Raw genomic sequence first — 21,585 nt, 5'->3', positions numbered from 1 at the left:
GCCCCTCCCCTGCCCTGTCTCCTTCCCGCCAATCCGTGTAGCATGCACCACCTCTCTGCCCTTCCTACCCTCTTCTGTGGGCCTCTTGTCTATGCTTGGCTCCAGAGAGTCCGTTCCGCTAGTCTTCTGGCTGGGTTATTTAGGCAGATGTGGGTGGAATCTAAGTGATCAGCAGGACCAGGTGAGCCCAATGTCCTCCTACACCGCCATCTTCCCCTCTGGAAGCAACTTCTTAATAGACCTGTCTCTTGTGCTAGGGAAATAAAAGAAAAATAGAGTATTGGGAATTCATCTAGATAAAAAGTTTCTGCACAGTGAACTAAATTATCCACAAAACTAAAAGGCAACCTTCAGAATGGGAGAAAATATTGCCAACATCATACTTGATAAAGGGTTAGTATCCAAAATAGATTAAAAAAAAACTTATAAAAATGAACACCAAAAAAACAATCAACTTAAACATGGTCACAAGGCAGGAATAGCCACTTTCTGAAGAAGATATAGAGATAGCTAATAGACACATGGAAAGATGCTAAATTACTCATCATTCATTGTTTTCTTTAAAAAAAAATAATGTTTATTTACTTTTGAGAGAGACAGAGGAATGAGTGGGGGCACGGCAAAGAGAGAGGGAGACATAGGATCTGAACCAGACTCCAGGCTCTGAGCTTGGCAGCAGATATCCAGATGCAGGGCTCAAACTCATGAACAGCAAGATCACAACATGATCTGAAGTCAGATGCTTATGCAACTGAGCCACCCAGGCGCCCCAAGTCATCATTCATTCTTGTGACTGCTTTTGCTGCATCCCAAAAGTTTTAAATTTTTTTTTACACTTATTTAGTTTTTTTGAGAAACAGAGTGAGACAAAGCTTAGTGCAGTGCGGGGAGGGTCAGAGAGAGAAGGAGACACAGAATCTAAAGCAGGCTCCAGGCTCCGAACAAGAGGTCAGCACAGAGCCTGATGTGGGGCTTGAACCCATGGACTGTGAGATCATGACCTGAGCCAAAGCCGGACGCTCAACCGACTAAGCCACCCAGGTGCCCCCCCCCCCAAGGTTTTAGTCTGCTGTGTTCTCATTATTATTTGTTTCCATGTATTTTTCGTTATGTTTTTAAATTTCTTATTTGGCCCATTTATTCTTTAGCATTATGTTGTTTAACATTCTCGTATTTATGGTTTTTCAAGAAAAATTGTGGCTGACTTCCAGTTTCATAGCCTGCTGGTTAGAAAATAATCATGGTATTATCTAAATATTTTTGTTCTTATTGAGACCTTTTTTGTGACCTAGTATTTGATCCTCCCTGGAGAATGTCCCATGTGCACTTGAAAAGAATGTGTAGTCTGCTTCTTTAATATGGATAGTTCTGAATACATCAGCTAAATCCATCTGGTCCAGTGTGTCTTTCATAGCCATTATTACCTTGTTGATTTCTGCTTAGATTATTTGTCCACAGCTGTAATTGTGGCATTAACATCTGTTAATACTCTTAATGAGTTCCTTTGTATTTGTTATTGTTCTATGCATTTGAGTGTTCCAATTTGGGCATAAATATTTACAATTGTTAGATCTTTTTGTTAATTAGACCTCTTTATTATGACATAGTTACCTTATTCATCTCTTGTTAGCCTTTGGTTTAAAATCTAGTTTCCCTAATATAAGTATTGCTCCTCTGGCTTTCTTCTGACATCCATTTTCATGATAAATATCTCTCCATCCCTTCACTCCCAATGTGCAGGTATCTTTAGGTATAAAATGATTCTCTTAAAGGCAGCATATTGATGGGTGTTGTTTTTCTTATGCATTCTGACACCCTATGTCTCTTGATTGGAGTATGTAGTCTACATTCAGAGTGACTATTGGCAGTTATTAATTTACTGCCATGTTTGTTTTGTCATTGCTTATGGAGATTTTCTCTTTTTCCTTCTAGTCTTTGTTGTTTTTGTCTTTCTCACTCAAAGAATTCCCTTTTACCATTTCTTGAAGGTCTGGTTTAATGGTCATGAACCAATATAGTTTTGTTTGTCAGGGAAACTATTTATCTCTGCTATTCTGAATGACAGCCTTCATGTATAGAGTATTCTCAGCTACATATTTTTCCCATTCAGTGTGTTGAATGTATCATCCCACTCCCTTCTGCTGGCCTGGTTTCTGTGGGGGAAGTCTGCTGTTAACATCATTTGTCTTTCCTTATAGGTTGGACTTCTTTCTTCTTATACTTTCAGGATGTTTTTATTATCTCTATATTTTACAAATTTTATTACAATATGTATTTGATTTTGGCTTGTTTTGTTGAGTTTGATGGGGCTTCTCTATATCTTTTGGATTTGGATGTCTCCGATTATGGAAGTCTTCAGCTGTGATTTCTTTTTGGTGCCATTGTAGATGGGATTTTTTTATCTTTCTGCTACATCATCATGACTATAGAAATGAACAGATTCCTGCATAATAATTGTATATCGTATAACTTTATTGAATGAATTTTCAATTCCAATGGTATCTTGGTGGATTCATTAAGGTTTTTTATATAGTGTCCTATCATCTGCAAATAGTAAGTTTTCATTCTCCCTTACCATGTTGGGATGACTTTTCTTTCTTTTTTCTTGTTCTATTGCTATGTTTACCACTTTTTGTATTATGTTGAACAAAGGTGGTGAAAGTAGATATTTGTACTTCCTTTCTGATCATAGAGGAAAGGTTTTCACTTTGTCACCACTGAGTATGTTAGCATGTTTTATTTTTATATATGGCCTTTTTCATGTTGAGGTGTATACTTTCTAAACCCACTTTGTTGAGTTGTGAAAATGAACAGATGATGTATTTTGTCAAATGCTTTGTCTGCGTCTATAGAGATGATCCTATGGTTTTTCCCCTTCATCTTTTTTAATATGATTTATAAAATTGTTTTACCTGTGAGTTGTGAACCACCCATGCATTCCGAAAATCACAGTGGATTGTGATTAATGATGTTTACATATTAGGGGCGCCTGGGTGGCTCTGGTTAAGCATCTGACTTCGGCTTCAGGTCATGGTCTCACGGTTCGGGAGCCATTTGCTGAAGGGGAGTTGGTGTCAACATCTCTATGGATTTGTATAACTCCACAGTGCATCCTCCATTTTCAGAGCAGAAAGAAGATGTCTACAAAGGTTTCTACAAGTGCCACCATGGTCCACCTTCAGCTTCACTGTCCTGTGACACCCTCACAACCCTGTTTCTGGCGAGTCTATCAGGAGCATCGCTCAACTGTACCTGTCTCAGCCCTTCCAGTCCTCCAGCCTGCAGTCCAGTCCTCCCACTGCTGCCACACTGAGGGGCGCAGAGCACAAACAAGCTGAACTCATCTTCAGGTTTCCCATGTGGAGCTGAAGTGTCTGACTTTGAGAAGTGGTTATAGACGTCACTTCCATTTCAGGAAAACCACTCCTTGCAGGAAAGGGTCAGGGTTAATTTTGGAAAAAAACAAAAAACAAAAAACAAACAAACAAAAAACTTCCCAAAGATATGTTTTACTTAGCCCATAATGAATGGGTTCCCCATCTTTGGGACCAGACTGATGGAATATTGGGGAAAGTGTTCTGGTAGGGACATATTTGGGTTTAAATGAATGATCCATACATTGGGAGGTACAAGGATATTCTCCTCATCCTGTCTAATTGGGGTGCTCTGACAAGTCAACTTATTCCAGCCATTCTGTGTCACTGTGTTCTCCAGTGTAAGTGAAGATGCTGGTTTTGCCTACAGAGAGGAAGAATTAACCTGTCAGGAAACAAGCACATGGGGCATGGTCCCCAGAAAAGGCTAGACTAGGGATGGAAATGGTCTTGGGTGTATGCCTGAAGGAAGAACATGAGACCTCTGGTCCTGTAATTAACAGTGAGTGTTCCACATCTCCTATGGAGTGCCAAGGTGAATGTCAGAGGACCCCACTCCTGCCCCAAGTTTATGCAGAGAGAGGGAGGGACTGGCCTTGAGATTGCCAGATGAGCTGACCACCAGCATTTTCCTCTGTGACTCCACTGTGGTGGTGGGCATGAGGCAAAGGTCATTCCCAAGCAGGCATTCAGGAAGAGTGGCTAGAGTGGGTGTGTCACATCTCACACAAGTCAGCACACCAGCTCAGGGCTCACTCCCTTATCTGACCGGGCTCCTTTTGACAGGTCTTGGGGGGGATGATATTTAGGCTAAAGACACCAGTAAGAGGAGCCAATGCGATGTAAGTTTTGAGTAAGCCCAACATCAATGACAACCATCCCATTAAAACCCATCATTACCTCCTTCCACTAGAATAAACTAAACTTCTAAAATGCCCTCAACACACAGAACACACTTTTCCTCAATAATTCCCACTGTCAACCAGACATTTGGGCTTTACAAGTACTTATCCTTCCATCTTTGGAAATACAGTTGGCAAACGATATGTTTTAGCTATCCTATGCACTCATCGTTGCCTGGAGAGAAGAAAGCCACGATGATGTGACTTTCCACACAGGTTGCCCTGTATTTTCCCAGCTGTGTCTGGTCAGGGCTCACTTTGCTCTTTCTGGTTTGGGCACAGAACCGGGGCTGCATTTGCTAGTCACAGTCTTATTGACCCACCACTTGCTAACACACCAGATTTAAGAACATCCAGAGTCTTCTGACACACCCCAAATGTGAAAGATGAATAATTAAGAACACTCGCCAAATAAAAGCCCAGAGAAATGTCATCTTTAATATTTCACACGATTCACAGACCCCCCCCAAAGCCAATGATGACCTAGGTGTTAGGATTCCCAATGGATTTGAAAGGAGACATCATTAAAAAAAATGCTTAAGCAAGCAATTACAAATGTGTTTGAAAAAAATGAGAATAAGTCTCAGGAAAGGAAGAAAGGTGTAAAGAAGTACATAATCAACAATTACAACTGAAAAGAATAATGACTACAATTTTTAACCCCCCCCCCACACACACAGCACACAAAGAATAAAACCTAATGTTTATGTCACAGGAATCTCAGAAAGAGAAAATACAAAAAAGCAGGGACTAAAAATATATTTCAAGAGAAAAATAAAAAAATTGTTTCAGGAAATCATGGCTGATTTTCCGAATTTGACAAAAGATGTGAACCTAATGATCTAAGAAAGTGAGTAAATACCAAAGAGTTGAAACCTCAAGAAATCCACCAGGAAACATGCTAGGACTACACTATGCTCCCACCCCATTCACATTTTTCCAGTTCTATCCCCATAAGCTTGCATGTGGGGCCTTGGAAGATAATGAGGTTATGTTAGGTCACAAGTTTAGGACCCTCATCATGAGGTTAGCATGCTTACAAGGAGAGATGCCAGAGAGCTGGCACTCTCTCTCCATGCACACATACAGAGAGAGGTCATGTGAGCACAAAGCCAGAAGGTGACCATCTGCAAGCCAAGAAGATGAATCTTCCCAGAACGTGACCACACTGGTGCCCTTGTTGGATTTCTACCCTAGACAACTGTAAGAATGTGCATTATGGATTTTTAGCCATTGGCTTAAACTTAGTGCATTTTTACACATTGCAATAAAGCAAGATTCAGAAACTAAAATACATGGTGAATGGGACTTTATCAAGATTAAAACATTTTGCTCTTTTAAAGAGCCTGTTTGTTAGCTAACTTAATATAACTTATTATAATTATATGAATTATGTAAATAATAAATATATATATTTATTATTTGTAAATAATAAATATATATATTTATTATTAATTATATATTATTATATATTATATAATATATGTTATATATATAATTAATATAATATATACTATATAATATATATAAAATTAATATAATCATGACAATATAATCATGATAATTATAATAATTATATATAATTAATATAATCATGATAATTATAATAATTATTTAAATAATTATTATAATTATCATGATTATAATATAAATTATATTAAAAATAATGTAGGGGTGCCTGAGTGGCTCAGTCCATTAAGTGTCCGACTTTAACTCAGGTCAAGATCTCCTTGTTCATGAATTTGAGCCCTGCATCTGTCTCTGTGCTGACAGCTCAGAGCCTGGAGCCTGCTTCAGATTCTGTGTCTCCCCTCTCTCTGCCCCTCCCCCACTTGCACTCTGTCTCTCTCAAAAATAAATAAATAAACATTAAAAAAATCCTGTTAATAGGATAAAAATACAAGCTATACACAAGGCGAACATGTTTGCAAACCACACATGTGACAAAGAACTTGTATCTACACAGTATAAAAAAATTCAGAATGCAACAAAAAATAAGAAGGAAAACATTTTCCAAATAGGAAATGGGCAAAAGACATGAAGAAACATTTCAGCAAAGATAACATACAGGTGGCATAAGCACATGAGAAAATGTTATACATCACTAGCCGTGAGGTAAATACATATGACAACTGACTGAGTAATCACTCCCCGCCTGTTAGAAGAGCTGGTTCAACTAAAACAGTGAAAAGATAAAACGTTGGAAAGAGGCGGCTCTCTCATGCATTACTGGTGGGAATGTAAATAGCACAGCCACTGTGGTAAGACAATTTGATAGCTGAACATAAACCCTACAACCTAGCGGTCAGGTTCCTGGACATTTATTTATCCCAGAGAATTTAAACTTAAAATCCCACAAAACACTGGGCACAAATGTTCACTGCGGGGTAATGTGTAATAGCCAAACCACTGGAAGCAAACAAAATGTCCCTCGAATGGATAAACAAAGCATTCCATCCACACTAGGGAGCCCTACATAGTGATAAAGAACATATATGCACACACACACACACACACACACACACAAAGTAAACTCAGCAAACAGTCTTCTCAGTGGAGATACAGAGCCAGGAGGGAGGCATCAGCATAGTGTTCAAAATGAAATGGAAACGTCATTCACCTACATATGAATATGTGCCATGACATGGAGACCCCCGTCAGGGTTCTGGTAGGTAGGAAGCTGCTTCCAAGGAGAATGCAGGCGAATGGTCTGTATAGAGCCAATGAAGTGGGGGTCTACTTCTGGGATGAGACTGATAAATGAGGCAGAAAACTGGTGAAGTTTCTAAAGCTAGCAGAGGTTTCTTGCGTTTGTATAGCATGAGATCATTTACATTGCCCCTGGGGGGAGAAAGGTTTTGCATCTCTATTCTCTTAGGCTTGTGGCTTAGTTTTCTCTTCACTTGTGCCCTTGAAAGAGTCTTAACAAGTCCTCATTGTACACAGTAAGTCAGAGTTGCCAGAGTCCAGAGTCCCTTGGTGGGCTTGTGTGATGGTGCCCTTACCATGACAATGAAGTCCACAGACAAGTCTTGTGCTTTTCCTGTAAGTCCTGCTTCTAACAGGTCCAGTCTGGGGGTGCCTATTTGCAAGTCCTCAGGTGAGGACATGTGATGAAGGCTGGACATTGGGACTAGCCTTCAATGATCCATATTTCCGTGACTCCCTGCTCTCCTTCCAGTGCTGTGTAGGTCCGTGCCCTTGATGCTCCTTTCGTATAATCCCTTGACTACTTGGTCTCTCTACTCCTCCTCACCCTGTATGGTAGTCCTGTGGCTACCCTTGAAACCTCAGGCATAAGTTTTCTTGCCCACCTCTGCACACTGGCCCTCCAGATCAGGGTCTGGTACACCTTGCACGTTCAATAGACGCTTGTTGAAAAATCGCATGTAGGATGTCCTGTCTCTCTCTGTCGCCAAAATAAGTAAACATTGAAAAAATAATTGAAAAAAAAGAAAAGAAAAATCACACGGATGAGTTGGGATCTGAGGCACATTGTGAAGAAAACATGGGGGGTGGGAGGTAGTGGAGGTGGAAAGACGGTTCCACAGAGTTGAAGGACATGACAAAGTCAGCAGTGGCAGGTTGGACTTGAGGGTGGGACCAATGGTGGTGTAGTCCAGGTAGGGCCATGGGAAGGGCATGCAGAGCTGAAAAGCACTAACATTTCAAGGAGAAGGGAGGTGGAAGGAGTCTCGTATTCCCAGTGTGTCTCCCTGTCCCTGAGGGCTGCTGTTTCGGTCACGGGTCCCAAGTGGGGAGGGTGCACAGCTGCAGATGTCCATGGTTTGCAGGAACCTGAGGGAGAGTGAAGAACAAACACAGGGGCCTAGGATGCAAGAGGGAGCACTAGGTTCATGTACAGCCACCTCCCTGCGAAATCAGCTTTTCAAAACCTTCCTGGGTCTCTTCAGAGGTGACAAGGAGGTCTCCACCGGGGGAAGAGACACCTGACAGTCCCTCTCCCATTAGTCTGGTCTCTGGAGCCCTCTCCCTGGCTCCTGGCTGTCAGGTTGGCGGGCAGGCGGTCATACCACCTGGTGGGCGCACCTAGGTGTGGTGTTGCAGACCCTGGCGCCCAGCAGCTGTGCCCTCTGTGGGAGGTCGGGGGTCTTGGATCCCAGATCCAAGCGGGTGTGCGGGAGCGAGCCCATGGCTGCGCGCAGACGTGTGGGCCAGGTACTGAGCCCGGTGAGGGACACAGCTCAAGCTGCAGCTGTTCTGTGTGTCCTGGCTCCCAGACCACCTGCCGCCCAAGCTCCCAAGTCTCTCAGCCAGCCAGGGGCTGATGCCCACCCCACTCCCCCGCCGGGGACATGCTGCTGCCTGGTGCCTGCATCCAGGTAGCTGTGGAGGTAGTGGTAGCGGGGCACTCACAGAGGACTGGGAGCCATGAGCCTCCAGCCCAGGAGGGTAGTGGCCCTGCTGCTCCTGAAGCTCCTGGAGGCAGAGGCCAATTGGCAGGATCAACTCCCAAAGGCGCCTCCAGGCTGCAGCTGCACTCCTGGAGCGCCAACACTGCCAGGGGCTGAGGGCGATGCGATGCCCCCAGGCGCCCCTGAAAGACCATATGCAAGAAGCCTAAAGGTGGAGCAGCTGAGACCCACAGCCTCTCTCCAGGACCTGCCTCAGTCGTGGTGCTGCCAAGATAGGGATCCTCGTGACACGGTCCTATGTGGCCTTCCCCCTGCCCCTCTCTGTCTTCCCCTTCCATCCCCAGCCCCCACCCCCTCGTACTACTGGATTCTTCTTGCGCTCCTTTCTGGCTGAGGTCTGGAGGACTCAGGAGTGACCTTTATGGGTTTTACCCTGGTTCCCTGGAGGAGGAGGGCGCCGAGATCGAGTGGGGGGTTAGGTTCCAGTGGTGGGGAGAGGCACAGGTACGGGGGGGGGGGGGGTGCTCCCTGAGTGCCCTTGAGGTCTGACTGGGTTGGTGGCTGGAGGGTGGAGGTGCGAAGGCATGAATGCGTGGACCTGCGGTTGTGGGGAAATGTCAAGGCAGAGCCAGGGAAGTCACAGCTATGAGCAGGACGAAACATTCCTGCCTGTGAAAATGAAGCGCAGGGACCTCAGTGTGCAAGGAAACATTCCAGGGAGAGTCAGGGTAGTGGGCCTGAGTTGCTGGAGCCCAGCCAGGGAACTTGTTGAAGTGATGTAGAGCGGAAGCTGCAGGTGAACACAAGCCTCCTGCCTCCCCCCTGCACACCCCCTGCCCTGCCCCGCCCCTGGTGGCAAAGTTGCACCCTCTGATGGGGTGGGGAGATCCCACGCTGCTTTTTGCTAAAGGCAGTCCTCTAACATGGGAGTTAATGGGACTATGGGGTGGGGAGTCTGAATTAGGGGTTGTGCAACTCCCTGTTGTGCTCTTCATTTCTGAAGGCAATTTACTTTCAATCAATGAACTCAAAGCAAATGGGCGATGAACACGTGGAGCTCCTTTCTTTTAGAGGGTGGTCCAGACTCTTTCCTACTTGGAGTTGTGTGCTGGAGAGGACTGGGGTTTTGGGATTCAGTACAAGATCAGTTTTGGAAAATGTGGGGTGGGAACGTCTTCTTCGTACTCTCCCAAGGAAGGTGGATGGAAAAGCTCCTTGTTCCAGGCAGACTTGTCGGTTTTGCTCTTCATATCTGTGGGGCATGGTGCTTCATGTCTCTGTGGAGCGCCTCCTCTCTTGCATTCATTCCGTGTTTCAAGAGTTTCAGACCTTAGGAATCACATCTCCTCTGCGACTCACCAGGCAGCACAAGGGAGAAGTGACTCTGAGCCCACCGTGTCCCTAGAAACCAGTGCATGTGTACTTGAGCAACCAGTGCTTGCCTCTCAGCCTCCTTTTGAAATCAGCTCTTGAGCAAATGCTCTTTCATTCCATGGGTTCTACCTCTCCCAGGTTGTTGGTGTGTGTGTGTGTGTGTGTGTGTGTGTGTGGTGCTGTGGCCTGTATGTAGTCCGGACTGCGTTAGGAACCCAGTTCTTTCCAAAGACTGTTTTGTTGCATAGAATTTCTCATTTCAATAGAGTGTTCCAATCCTGTCTCAAAGGTTGAAAACATCCTGAAGGCAGCACCGTGACCTCACTGAAAGCAAAAACCTAAGAGCAGAGGCTTTCACAAACTTACATATCAAGATGACTGGTACTTTTATGTTTTCAGTAAGATGGTGTGGTGTAGGCCACTTTTAGCAGCTCACGCTCCTAAGCATCTGTTTTGTCCCTGGGGGGTGAGTTGTCTGTCTCAGGAATCAAGGAGATTATGATTATCTTGAATATCATTATTTTCATAATTACCATGATGACTATATTCTTCATATCCCATCGCATGGAATTTGATACATGTGCTTGATACCCGAAACGTTTTCATCACAAAAGGCTCACTACAACAAGGAGAAAAAAATAACTTTTGTGTGATGGACAATGTGCCTTACCTTTATTGTACTGTTTTAGTGGTATGTACATATGTTAAGAGTGACGAGAGTGTCCACTTAGATCTAAGGAGATTTTTGCGACATAATGATCCTTCAATAAACCATAAAAATAATTGAAAATCTGACATAGCTAGTAATCTAAGCACTCTGTCCTTTTTGATATGAAATAGGAAGTAAAGAAATCATCTTTCAAAAACTGCCGAGTCATAATAATTCCTTATTATTCAGGTAGGTCTGGTGAATGTAATGGAATGAACTAAGGTCTTTGAAATAGAGGAAGCTAGAATTTGAGCTATTGAAGTCATATTTACTCTCTATTTCCCTGTTGACATGGTCTTTTTTTATTCGCTGATGCCTTTTGCCCTTTAACCTATTTCCCTCCTTCCTGCCCCTCACCTTTGCAATCAGCTTTATGTATTTATGGGTTTGTTTTATTATGTTTTGAGAATTTTTGTATTTTGATTTCTTATTTTCTGTTTCAGTTTTCACATATATGTGAGAGCATTTGGTACTTGTCTTTCTCTGTGTGATTTATTTCACTTAGCATAATGCCCTCCAGGCTATTATAAACAATGTGGCATAATACAGGTGTGAAGGTATTTTGGGGAGTTAGTGATTTCATGTGTTCTGAGTAATACCTAGGAGGGTTATTGAGGGAAATTGCTGGATGCTATGGATGTTCTAGTTTGAATTTTTTGAGGAAACTTTATATTGTTTTCGACTGCCGCTGCACCAAGTTCCAATCCCAGCAACAGAGCACAATGATTCGCTTTCCTCCACATTTTACCCAACACTTGTAATTTCCTGTCTTTTTGATAAGATCATTCAGACAGGTTTCAGGTGATATCTCTTTGCTTTTGGCTTTTCATTTCCCTAATGTGGAGTGACATTGCACATCTCTTCATGTATGTGCTGGCCATCTGTATGGCTTCATTGGAAAAATGCCTCTTCAGGACTCTGCCAGTTTCATAATTGCTCTTTGCTTTTGCATTGTTGTGCTGTAGGAGTTCTTTATATCTTTTGTCTATCAACCCTTTACCATGTATGTAGTTTGCAAGTATTTTCTCCATTCACTATGTTGCCTTTTCATTCTGTTGAAGATATTTTTGCTGTGCAGAACTTGTTTTTTTAGTTTCATGTAGTCCCACTTCTTTATTTTTCCTTTGTAGGTTTGGCTTCTGGTGTCAAATCCCAAAACTCAGTGTCAAGACTGAGATCAAAAACATTTTCATGGGTTCAGCACTTGGCTTTGTCCAGCAAAGCCAAGGGCAGCAGAAAGGATTGCTTAAAACTCCATGCAAGTCAAGAGAGGCGACAGGGAGTTTAAGGGACGTCTCCGTGAGCTGCTCTCAAGCTCCTGTAGTCATTAAATATACAAACAATGTGCAACACGTCAGTGGGCCGCATGCTGGAAAGAATGTATTAAAGACATGGTGCAAACCAAATTTAGACAGGATAAAATATTCCATGCAACAACATGATCTAAGGACTTTGTGAGCACGTGCAGAACCCAACCCTTACATACACATCTACATACACCCTACATACACATACACATCTACATACACCCTACATACACATAGATCAGCGTAGTCTAGCCTACCCCCCAGGGGCCCACCAACTAGGTAAGTGAACTGATGCTGGCTGTTTGCAGCAAGGCCAGAGAGCAGTGATCTGCTTTGCAAAGCATTCCCTATAATCTCCTAACTCAGGACAGTATTGTGCGATTTCCCACACCTTCTGCCCAAGTTTTTATCCGGTATTTTTCTGGTTTTAGGTCTTAAGTCTTTAATACATTTTGACTTCGTTTCTGTGTGTGGTGTTAAATACATGTCAAGTTGTTTTTCTGTGCATGTTGTTTTTCTGTGCCCAGGGTTTCTGACACCAGCTATTGAGGAGACTGCCTTTTCCTCATGTTATATTCTTGGTTCTTTTGTTGTAAATTAATTGGCTACCTATGCGTGGGTTTCTTTCTGGGCCTTCAGTTCTGTTCCAATGATCTGTGTGTCTGTTTTAACACCAATACCATAGTGCTTGGGTTATTGTAGCTTTGAGATCTAGTTTAATATTAGAAAGCATGATGCTTCCAGCTGTGTTCTTCCTTCTCAAAGTGACTTTGGCTATTCAGGGCCTTTTGTGGTTCTGTCCTCATTGAAGGATTATTCTGTTTTTGGAGATGTGCTTAAACTTTGATAGGGACTGCACCTAGGGAATGTGTAGATGGCTTTAAGTAGTGTGGACACTTTGACCATCTTAATTCTTGGGATCCACTAGCATAGAATGTCTTTCTGCTTATTTCCGTCCTTCAACTTCTTTCTCCACTGATTTCTGGTTTTCAGTAAAGAGGTCTTTCATCTTCTTGGTTAAATTCATTATTTTCTTTTTTAAGTTTTCTATGTTTATTTACTCTTGAGAGGGAGGTATACAGAGAGAGAGAGAGAGAGAGAGAGAGAGAGAGAGAGAGAGAGAATGAGTGGGGAAGAGCTGAAAGAAAGAGAGGCACAGATTCTGAAGCAGGCTCCAGACTCTGAGTTGTCAGCACAGAGCCCAATGCAGGACTCAGAATACAATTCATGAGATCACAACCTGAGCCAAAGTCAGATGCTTCACTGACTGTGCCACCCAGGTCCATAAATAAGGTTTGTTTGGATATATGTTTTGTTTAACCAGACACAGAGAGCTGTGACATAGACATATACTTCCCAACACATTCCCACAACACACCCTGTGCATCTTGGGAGGTAGCCACCTTGTCTCTATTTTCTGTCCTGGAACCCAGTGCCTGACTCAAACGTTCAGTGAATTCATCTCAGAATACTGCCATTGGGAAGAGACCTATATTTTTCATAGAGTTCTTGAAAGGCACCTCAAAATCATTGAGTTTTACAGAGTTGTTTCTGATCTGCCTGGAATGCTCTGAGGATGTCTAAGTTGGAATGGCACTTTCTTCGCTGAGAGATCAGGGAGCCCTGCAGTATTCCTGTGTGTCTTGTGGTCACCAGAGGGTGCTGTGTGGCTGCTCATGACAAAGTCACTGTTCCCCAAAGATGGGGCTGGCAGGTGCAGGGCTTCACTGCTGGAGGAGCCTGAAGCGTGGAGTGGCTTTACTCGGTATCAAACCGTTGACTGAGTCTCCATCCTGCAGGCTCCTTGAGCTCCTGGTGTGCTTTGTAAAAGACTCTCTTGCTTGTGGAGGCTCAAGTGGTTCTTGCTGTTGCCACTGAATCCTCAGGATGAACACATTCAGGTCATGGTCTTTAACTCATTGACCTGACCTGCACTTACAGGTACTTTCCTGAGAGTAAGGGACCCAGCCTGGGTGGAGGGCCAGCAAGAAGACAGCAGTGGCCCAGGCTGCATCCTCCACTGGCCTGAAAGCAGGGACTGGCTGCTCTACTGAGAAGCAGAGCTATGGAACAGGAGGCACACAGGTGGCTGGGGTTTGTCATGGGATGGGGCCTGGACGAGTGTGTTCCGGGACATGGGGCAGGGATGCTGTGCAGGAGATCACAGTGAGGGAATGTGGTTTCTTTCCTGCCCCATGGGTCACTCCTCGGTACCCTGATGGCCTCAGTGCTGGCTTGTCCTCCTAATTCTTCAGGTATCCAGTCAGTCCCGGGGGGTCCCTGCTTTTCACATAAGGCCCCAACATAATAAAGAGACTGTAGATATTGGAAACTGGAGGCAGCACCCGCAAAATGCATATGAATTATGTTCCAAAAGTTGTGCTAGGTGTACAAGCCTAATAAAGAAAGAGAGATTTACAGTACACATGTACCGTTCTGTACAATGATGAGAGTCAAAGTATTGGAATTGGCCCAGTCATTCAGCTTCTGGAGACGCAGAGTAGATGATGATGTGTGGCCACTGAGAATGCAGAAGGGGACAGGACTGTGCCTGTCCACTGTGGGGACATCACGTACTACAAGATCATAATCCTGGATCCTTCCACGCCCAACCTGTCACACTACTCATAGACCCAAACACAGACACCTGCTGCACTCAAAGCAAAACGACTGGGAAGATGACACCATGTCTTATGGGCGATTATTTCTTTGAAGAATATAAAATTTTCTCCGCGTTTATTTGTATTTATTTATTTTTTTTCATATTTATTTATTTGGAAAGAGCGAGAAGGAGAATCCTGACCAGGGCTTCAAGCTGTCATTGCGGAGCCTGACTTGGGACTTGATCTCAAGAGCCATGAGATCATGACCTGAGCCAAATTCAACTCGGAAACTCAAACGATTGAGCCACCTTGGTGCCTGTCCTCATTATTTAAATCTTTAGTTTACTACATAAACGTCCCCTGCAGAAAACCTTTAAGATCCTTGTACTTTATTGCCTAATAGATTAGCATAAATGGAATATTGAATATTTCACTTAGGTATTTTTATAATATGCACATTAGACCAATATCAACATGGCCGGTCCAGGAAAATGAAACATTTTCAAGGTATCTCTCTGGTCCAGACATTTCTCTTCTGGCTTCTGGTCTTGTGTCAAACCTCAAAGTGTCCCCATGCCAGATAATGAAGATATTCCAAGTAAGGAGCTTGACATAATCTTTGTTCTTTGGTGGGTATTCCTCTGTCATAAAAATATTAGTTTCATTGAATTTTTAATGAATTATTAATCACTCTCATGTTATGTAGCCAGACACAACAGGCCATGTTGTATTTTTGCACACACCTGAAAATTTTGGAGGAGCTAAAGCAGCAGAAACCGATATCGGTGGTTGCAGAGACTGAGGTGAGGGAATGAGCCATGGTGATTGGTAGTACACGTGTCTGTGTGATGGAAATGTTCTAGGAATACATAGTGGACACGGTTGTAAATTCCTGTGAAGGTATGTAATGACACTTGATTTATAATTTCAAAGGATCAGAGTAAAATTTTATTTGAAGTTAATTTATGTTTTATTTACAAAGAAAATACATAAGGCCGTTAAATATCTCTATACAAACCACAAAAATTAGAAAGACTGCAATGACAGCGGAAGGGAATTCATCCTTTGGGGCTGCAGCCAACATGAGCCGCTGCTCAGGAGCTAAGGCTGGTTGCTCAGCTACAGCAGGTGGTTGCTCCAGCCCTTCCATGCCCCCGCCAGCTGGGGCTGGAGGCTGCTCAGGTTGTGGGTCCACCAACGGGGCAGGTGGCTCTTCCAGCCCCTGACAGTGAATCAGAGCTGGGACTACAACCTGCACTGGTGGGTTCGCTGCAGGGAGGCTCAACTCTTCTATGTGCTGAGCTCTAGGATGAGTGGTGTCCTTAGCCAGTTTGCACTGCAAAGCTGCAGCAGGTGGTTGATCCAGCCCTTCTGCGACCCCGACAGCTGGGGCTGAAGGCTGCTCAACTTCTGGGTCCTCCAAAGGGACATGTGGCTCTTCCAGCTCCTGACAGTGAATCAGAACTGGGACTACCACCCGCACTTGTGGTGAAGCTGTAGGGAGGGTCACTGCTTCTTCTAATTGCTGAGCTCCAGGATGAGTGGTGTCTTCAGCCAGCTTGGGCTGCGAAGCTGCAGCAGGTGGTTGCTCCAGCCCTTCCATGACCCCGACAGCTGGAGATGGAGGCTGCTCAGGTTCTGGGTCCACCAAAGGGGCAGGTGGCTCTTCCAGCTCCTGACAGTGAATTAGTGCTGCGACTAACACCTGCACTGGCAGGGATGCTGCATGGAGGGTCACTGATTCTTCTAATTGCTGAGCTCCAGGGTGAGTGGTGTCTTCAGCCAACTTGGGCTGCGAAGCTGCAGCGGGCACCACAGACATATCAGGTGCTAGCTCCTGAGGGATGTCTGGATCTTGCCCTGGAATTTGTGCCTTAGTTTCAAGAATTGAAACTGTCATCACTGTGATTGCCATTCCATGGCCCTTCCTAATAAAGGAAACCTCTCCCGCAGACATTGTCATCTGAGTCAAACAACCCATCAGGAGGAATTCTCCCCAGATGGCATGCTAATCAAACAGTGATCTGATACTACGCACTGCTTCTAGCCCACCCGCAGCCGCAGGAAACGTGCTCTGTGTGGCATACCCCATCCCCTCCACATGCCCACATCTCCCATTCAGAGTCCTCCTCACCCCAAGACTCTGGCTCTTGGGGCTCACGGTTTCTCCACGATGAGTAGAGAAGGCAGGCACAGCACTGCAGTTTGGAGCCTGGAATGTGGACCCCTACATATGCCTGCAGCATCTTCAGCCTGATGAAATGTGGGGGCTGGAAAAAATCCTGGGGGTACTGGTCCAGCCAGGTGCCCAGTATGGAGAAGGCCCTGGGGATACAAAAGTGGCCAGAACAATCAACATGGGGTGTTCCCAATACTCTGATGTCTCAGGACACCTCTGTGGGACCTGGCATCCTTGCCTCCTGATCCTGGATGTCCAGAGGCTGTTCCTACACCTTGTCCACCTGTGATTTGGAAGAAGTCCTGCCTGAGAGAGTCCTGATCACTGAAGAGGGACTGTCAAAATTCTATTTGACGCGAACCCCTTAACCAATGATGTGGTCGTCTCTGTCCTTCTTGGGGAAGCCAGACATACTCTTTGGTGTGTCCCCCTGCCTACCTCCCGCTAGAATTCAATTCCGTGCATGAGTGGAGGGGTGGTGCCAGGATGAGTCAGTGCCTTCACTGAATATACTAGCGCTCTATGAAAATCCGAACAACGACGGGACAAAGGGACTCTGTCTCTTACTTGGGCTTTTTGGACCCTCCTCATACCTTAAACATGACGACCTGTGCCTATATGGTGACTCATTCACTCAGTGCACATGTGAGTGTCCTTCCACTGACACTGGTCTCCCATAGTGTGGGTGATATGTGGTCCTTGAGCCCTCACTGTGTCTCCTGAACCCTTGCTAAGTAAGCACACACTGTTGATGTTCCACAAGGTGGTGAGCATGATGCTCCCCAAAACCTTTATTCTGGGCTCCCATACGGGGTGGAGGCAAGCCTGTGAGTGGGAAGGGAAGGGGTTGGACTCTCTAAGGGGCTGACTCTGTTTTCTGGTGCCCTTTTCTGTTTCACTGTGCCCACAACCTATCCTCTAACCTACAGGACAGGACCCCTTTCCTTGCTTCCAGGGAGAAGCCCTCAGACCTTTGCCTTCTCACAGGACTCTCAGATGTGTGGGATGCTGGGTCCTGCAGCCCCTCCCACGCACAGTCTCAGCACTGCCCTCTTGGAGACGGAAGGCCCGCCAGCATGGGTACAGCCTACTCACATTTTCTCCTGCTCCCGGGGTCTGCCATCCTCCTCAGTGTCAGGAAGGAAGCAGCTATATCTGGAGGAGGCCAGAAAAGCATCATATCAGGTGTCCTTTGGATACCACCTCTTGTCATATCCAGGGTCACTGACTGATGACTAGAATGAAGCTCTGGAGGGGAAGGTGCTGTCTGCTCTGTGCTTTGGATCCCAGTCAGCAACTACAGAAGTGCCTGCACATAGTGGGGCTTCCTGTATGGTTGGTGAATGATAGGACCCCAATCAGCTCCATCACACATATTGGTGTGGACCTAGGCCTGGGCCTTCTGCTTATCTGCAGATATCCTTGCTCTGGTTCCATCCAGGACTCAGACCCCCAGATGGAGCCTCAAGTCTTTTCAAATGGGAATAGCCTAACTCACGATCTGGTGACAGTGAGGGATGAGGCAGAAACTTGATCACGGGCAAGAGGACAAAGATGACCCAGCACAGACACAGCCCTGTCAGCAGACATTTCCACAGAGCCAGGGTCACTTTCCCTGCAGTGCCCCCACTGAGTACCTGCAGTTATTCTACCCCGATCAGAGGAACAAACTGAGACTCAGGGAGGTTTGGTGACTTTCCCTAGACTCAAAGCTTCAAGGGGCTAAAACACACTAGGCTGTGAAGGGCAGGGTGCTCACCTCTTAAACAGTAGGTCCAGGACCTGTTGGGTGGTAGCAAAAGCTCTCTACATTCCCAAGAATGTGCAGAGGTAGGTGGGGTCTCTACCCAGGAAGGCGGGCACCAGGTGCTCCACCCGCTGTTCCAGTAGCATCCAGACTCCTTCGATGGTCCACTCCACACAATTCTCATTTTTTACCCTGAGGTAGAACAGAGGAGGGACACAAAGTCAGACACAGCCCCATGGACATCGGGAGGGTTGGGGTCCAGAATGCAGACCAAACTCACCAGCCTTCGGTGACTTGTCGAAAGAGTGAGACCTGGGTGCCCACAGTAGGAAAAAGGATCTTGGCATTCACGTGAGAATTTGAGGTGGGGAATGGCTGAACACGTTAGGATCTGAGGTCAGATTGTTAGATGAGTGTGGACAGACCTCCCTGCATTAACAGCATTGTCTTTGTGATTTCTAACACCACAGTCCATTCTAGGGACCAGAAGACAGGGATATTTCCTGGCAGAGGTTACATCAGGGTAGTAGGACATGTAGTATGTTCAGTGCAGCACTGTGACATGGCAACAGAAGGGAATCATGTCAAAGTCCCACATTTGTGAAGGGCTGAATGGGTCAGGTACCTTGTCTCATTTCCAGAACGTTGTCTAGGTGGTAAGGCCCTTGCTCCTGATCTGGAGGGGCCCCAGGGACGTGTTCCTTGGCAACCAAAGTGCAGAGCAGTAGACATAATACCATGAGCCCCATGTCCTTTGGGTAAAAATCACCCTGCTCCTCATGAACATGTGTCAGATGTAGAGAAGGTGTGGAAGGATGGTCAGGCAAACCAGGACACCTGGGAACAGTCATTGAAGAAACATGTACAACACAATGCCAAAATATTCTAGACAGAATTGGACGTGATACGGTTTCTAATCTCTTTTCTGATATTCCCATAAATAAGTGGAGAGTGACTTTCCATCTGGCCATGGCAGGGCCTGGGCCATGAGTGCATGTTTTGGGAAGAGATGGGGTTCCAGGTTCATCAGGATTCAGGAGTGTATGAGGGAGACCAGGGGAGTATCAGTGTGTTTTCTGTGCCCTGGGATTCTTTGCATTGCCTCTGGGCCGTGCGTGTTGAGTTTTCCCGGTACCTGCACTCACCCTGGGCCAGCTCTGCATCCTGCTGATGACACGGGGCTTCCTCCTGTCCTTCAGGGAAGTAGAGCAGGGGCTCTCATCATTCACCTTCTCCACCATCTCTGACGTGTGACTCTGTAAAGACAGTGCCTAGCAGGCAGTCAGGGGACTCAAAGCCCTGTCTGCTTCCTTTTGCTTGTCCTCAGACCCATGTGACTTCATTCCAGATATATGACACCACATTGTGCACACACCGCCCCCCCCACCCCAAGGAGGAGAAGCAACATGGTTGGAGGGCCTTGGATTAACCCTGTTATACGTTAGAGGCACCACAGAGATCCCTTTTCCCTCCTTCCCAGCATGACATCTGCATGGCCATGATGGGTCCACCAGGTCATCCACTGCCATCCAACCTCCTCCAGTCCAGGACAGGAGTACCTCACTTGTCCCCCTTTCCCTGAAACTGAACACGAGGGGATGGGGGTGCCCAGGGATGGCTCAGAGCTGTGACCTGACCTGACCTGGCCTGCTCTAGGCTGCTCTGTATTACCTTATGTCACCTCCTGGAAAACATTCTGAGGCACCACCAGCATGGGTGAAGGAAACCTCTCCAACATCTGAGTAATCCTGCGCACTGGGGTTTCTGGTATCCAGAGCCCTGGTAACTGGGAAAACAACAAGAGAACATCCCAAACTCTCTGTGTCTGTAGACAAGTGAGACTGGTATGGGACCTAACTAGAACGTGGGTGCCGGGTTACAGGAGTTCCAAGCTCTCCTGAGGCCTATTGTGAGCAAAGTGATGTCACTGCCTAGGATCCACCTCCTGAGTCCGCTCCTGGGATAACACCTATGCAAATAGTCCTCTATTTGATGACTGCTCACCCCCATTCTCCAAGAAATGTCACATCAGTCCACAGTTACACCAATGCACCCCTCTCCACAGCCCCCAGGGAAGGTCTTGGGGCAGCCAGGGTCCCAGCTTTGAGACATATCTGGGTTGAGACGTCACTCTTCATTCTTACCTCTTTCTGGTCCCAGATTCGTGATTGTGCTTCTCAGGGATAGTCCATGTCTTTTCTGCCCAGTGGAGATAATTCTAGCATGTACTTCCTCAGGATGTCCTCAGACATATGTGGGATGATACCTGTGAAATTGGAGGAGTGGTGTCACATGTTGGAAATTTATCCAACCATATTTACTTTGACTTCTCACCTCCTCTGTTTCTGCTGCTCCTCTGATCCCACCCAACAGTCCATACTGGTGTGTGTGTTTGTGTGTGCGTGTGTGTGTGTGTGCGTGTGTGTGTGTTTACCAGTGCTCACTTTCTTTTTTTTTTTAATTTTTTAAATGTTTTTTTATTTATTTTTGAGACAGAGAGAGACAGAGCATGAACGGGGGAGGGGCAGAGAGAGAGGGAGACACAGAATCGGAAGCAGGCTCCAGGCTCCGAGCCATCAGCCCTGAGCCTGATGCGGGGCTCGAACTCACGGACCACGAGATCGTGACCTGAGCTGAAGTCGGACGCTTAACCGACTGAGCCACCCAGGCGCCCCTCCAGTGCTCACTTTCTACAGTCCCAGAAGATAGCAGCTCTGCCTAGGGAAGGATGGCCAAAAACTTCCTAAGAGCTTAACCTCTCTAATTTCTAAACCAATCGCTACAGTTGGGATTGGAGTTGTGGCCTAGTAGGTCAGAACTCTCTTTTACGTAGACTTTGTCAGTAGTGTGCCACGAACCATTCCCTCCCATTGCACTGGGTACAGTGGGGACAGGGTTGCACTCAGTGGGTTGCTGTAGCCTGGAGTGCTCCTCAGAGAAGAACATGCTGGAATGCCCCCTGTTACACTCCTCTTCAGCCTCACCCCCACACCACCTCCATGTCTGCACACAGT

At 45.7% G+C, this 21,585-nt stretch overlaps 1 protein-coding gene across 3 annotated transcripts; it reads right to left on the bottom strand.

Moving 5' to 3' along the window:
• Positions 1–15,260: 15,260 nt before the first annotated feature.
• Positions 15,261–20,416, bottom strand: LOC109497081 (protein app1-like). Of its 3 annotated transcripts, none has more exons than XM_045056899.1 (6): positions 20,243–20,416; positions 19,717–19,842; positions 18,584–18,763; positions 17,920–17,979; positions 16,780–16,970; positions 15,261–16,445 (listed from the first exon to the last, which is right to left on the bottom strand). In XM_045056899.1, coding segments are annotated over exons 4-6 (1,023 nt in total). In that variant the 5' UTR covers positions 17,922–17,979; positions 18,584–18,763; positions 19,717–19,842; positions 20,243–20,416; the 3' UTR covers positions 15,261–15,615. The 3 variants fall into 3 exon arrangements, with proteins under 3 accessions (XP_044912834.1, XP_044912835.1, XP_044912832.1); XM_045056900.1 differs by having other exon boundaries at positions 19,717–19,827; XM_045056897.1 differs by having other exon boundaries at positions 19,717–20,416.
• Between the last annotated feature and the right edge of the window lie 1,169 nt (positions 20,417–21,585).

Source organism: Felis catus, chromosome A1, assembly GCF_018350175.1.
Source record: "Felis catus isolate Fca126 chromosome A1, F.catus_Fca126_mat1.0, whole genome shotgun sequence".
NCBI lineage: Eukaryota > Metazoa > Chordata > Mammalia > Carnivora > Felidae > Felis > Felis catus.
The sequence above is the reverse complement of the archived record's forward strand: the minus strand, read 5'-3'. Positions and strand labels throughout refer to the sequence as shown.

Excerpts from the sequence above, each read along its gene's own strand:
- LOC109497081 (XM_045056897.1), bottom strand. Across the intron at positions 16,446-16,779 it reads CCAAGAGCCAGAGTCTTGGG|CTTCGCAGCCCAAGTTGGCT; the intron begins GTGAGGAGGACT and ends TGCCCGCTGCAG.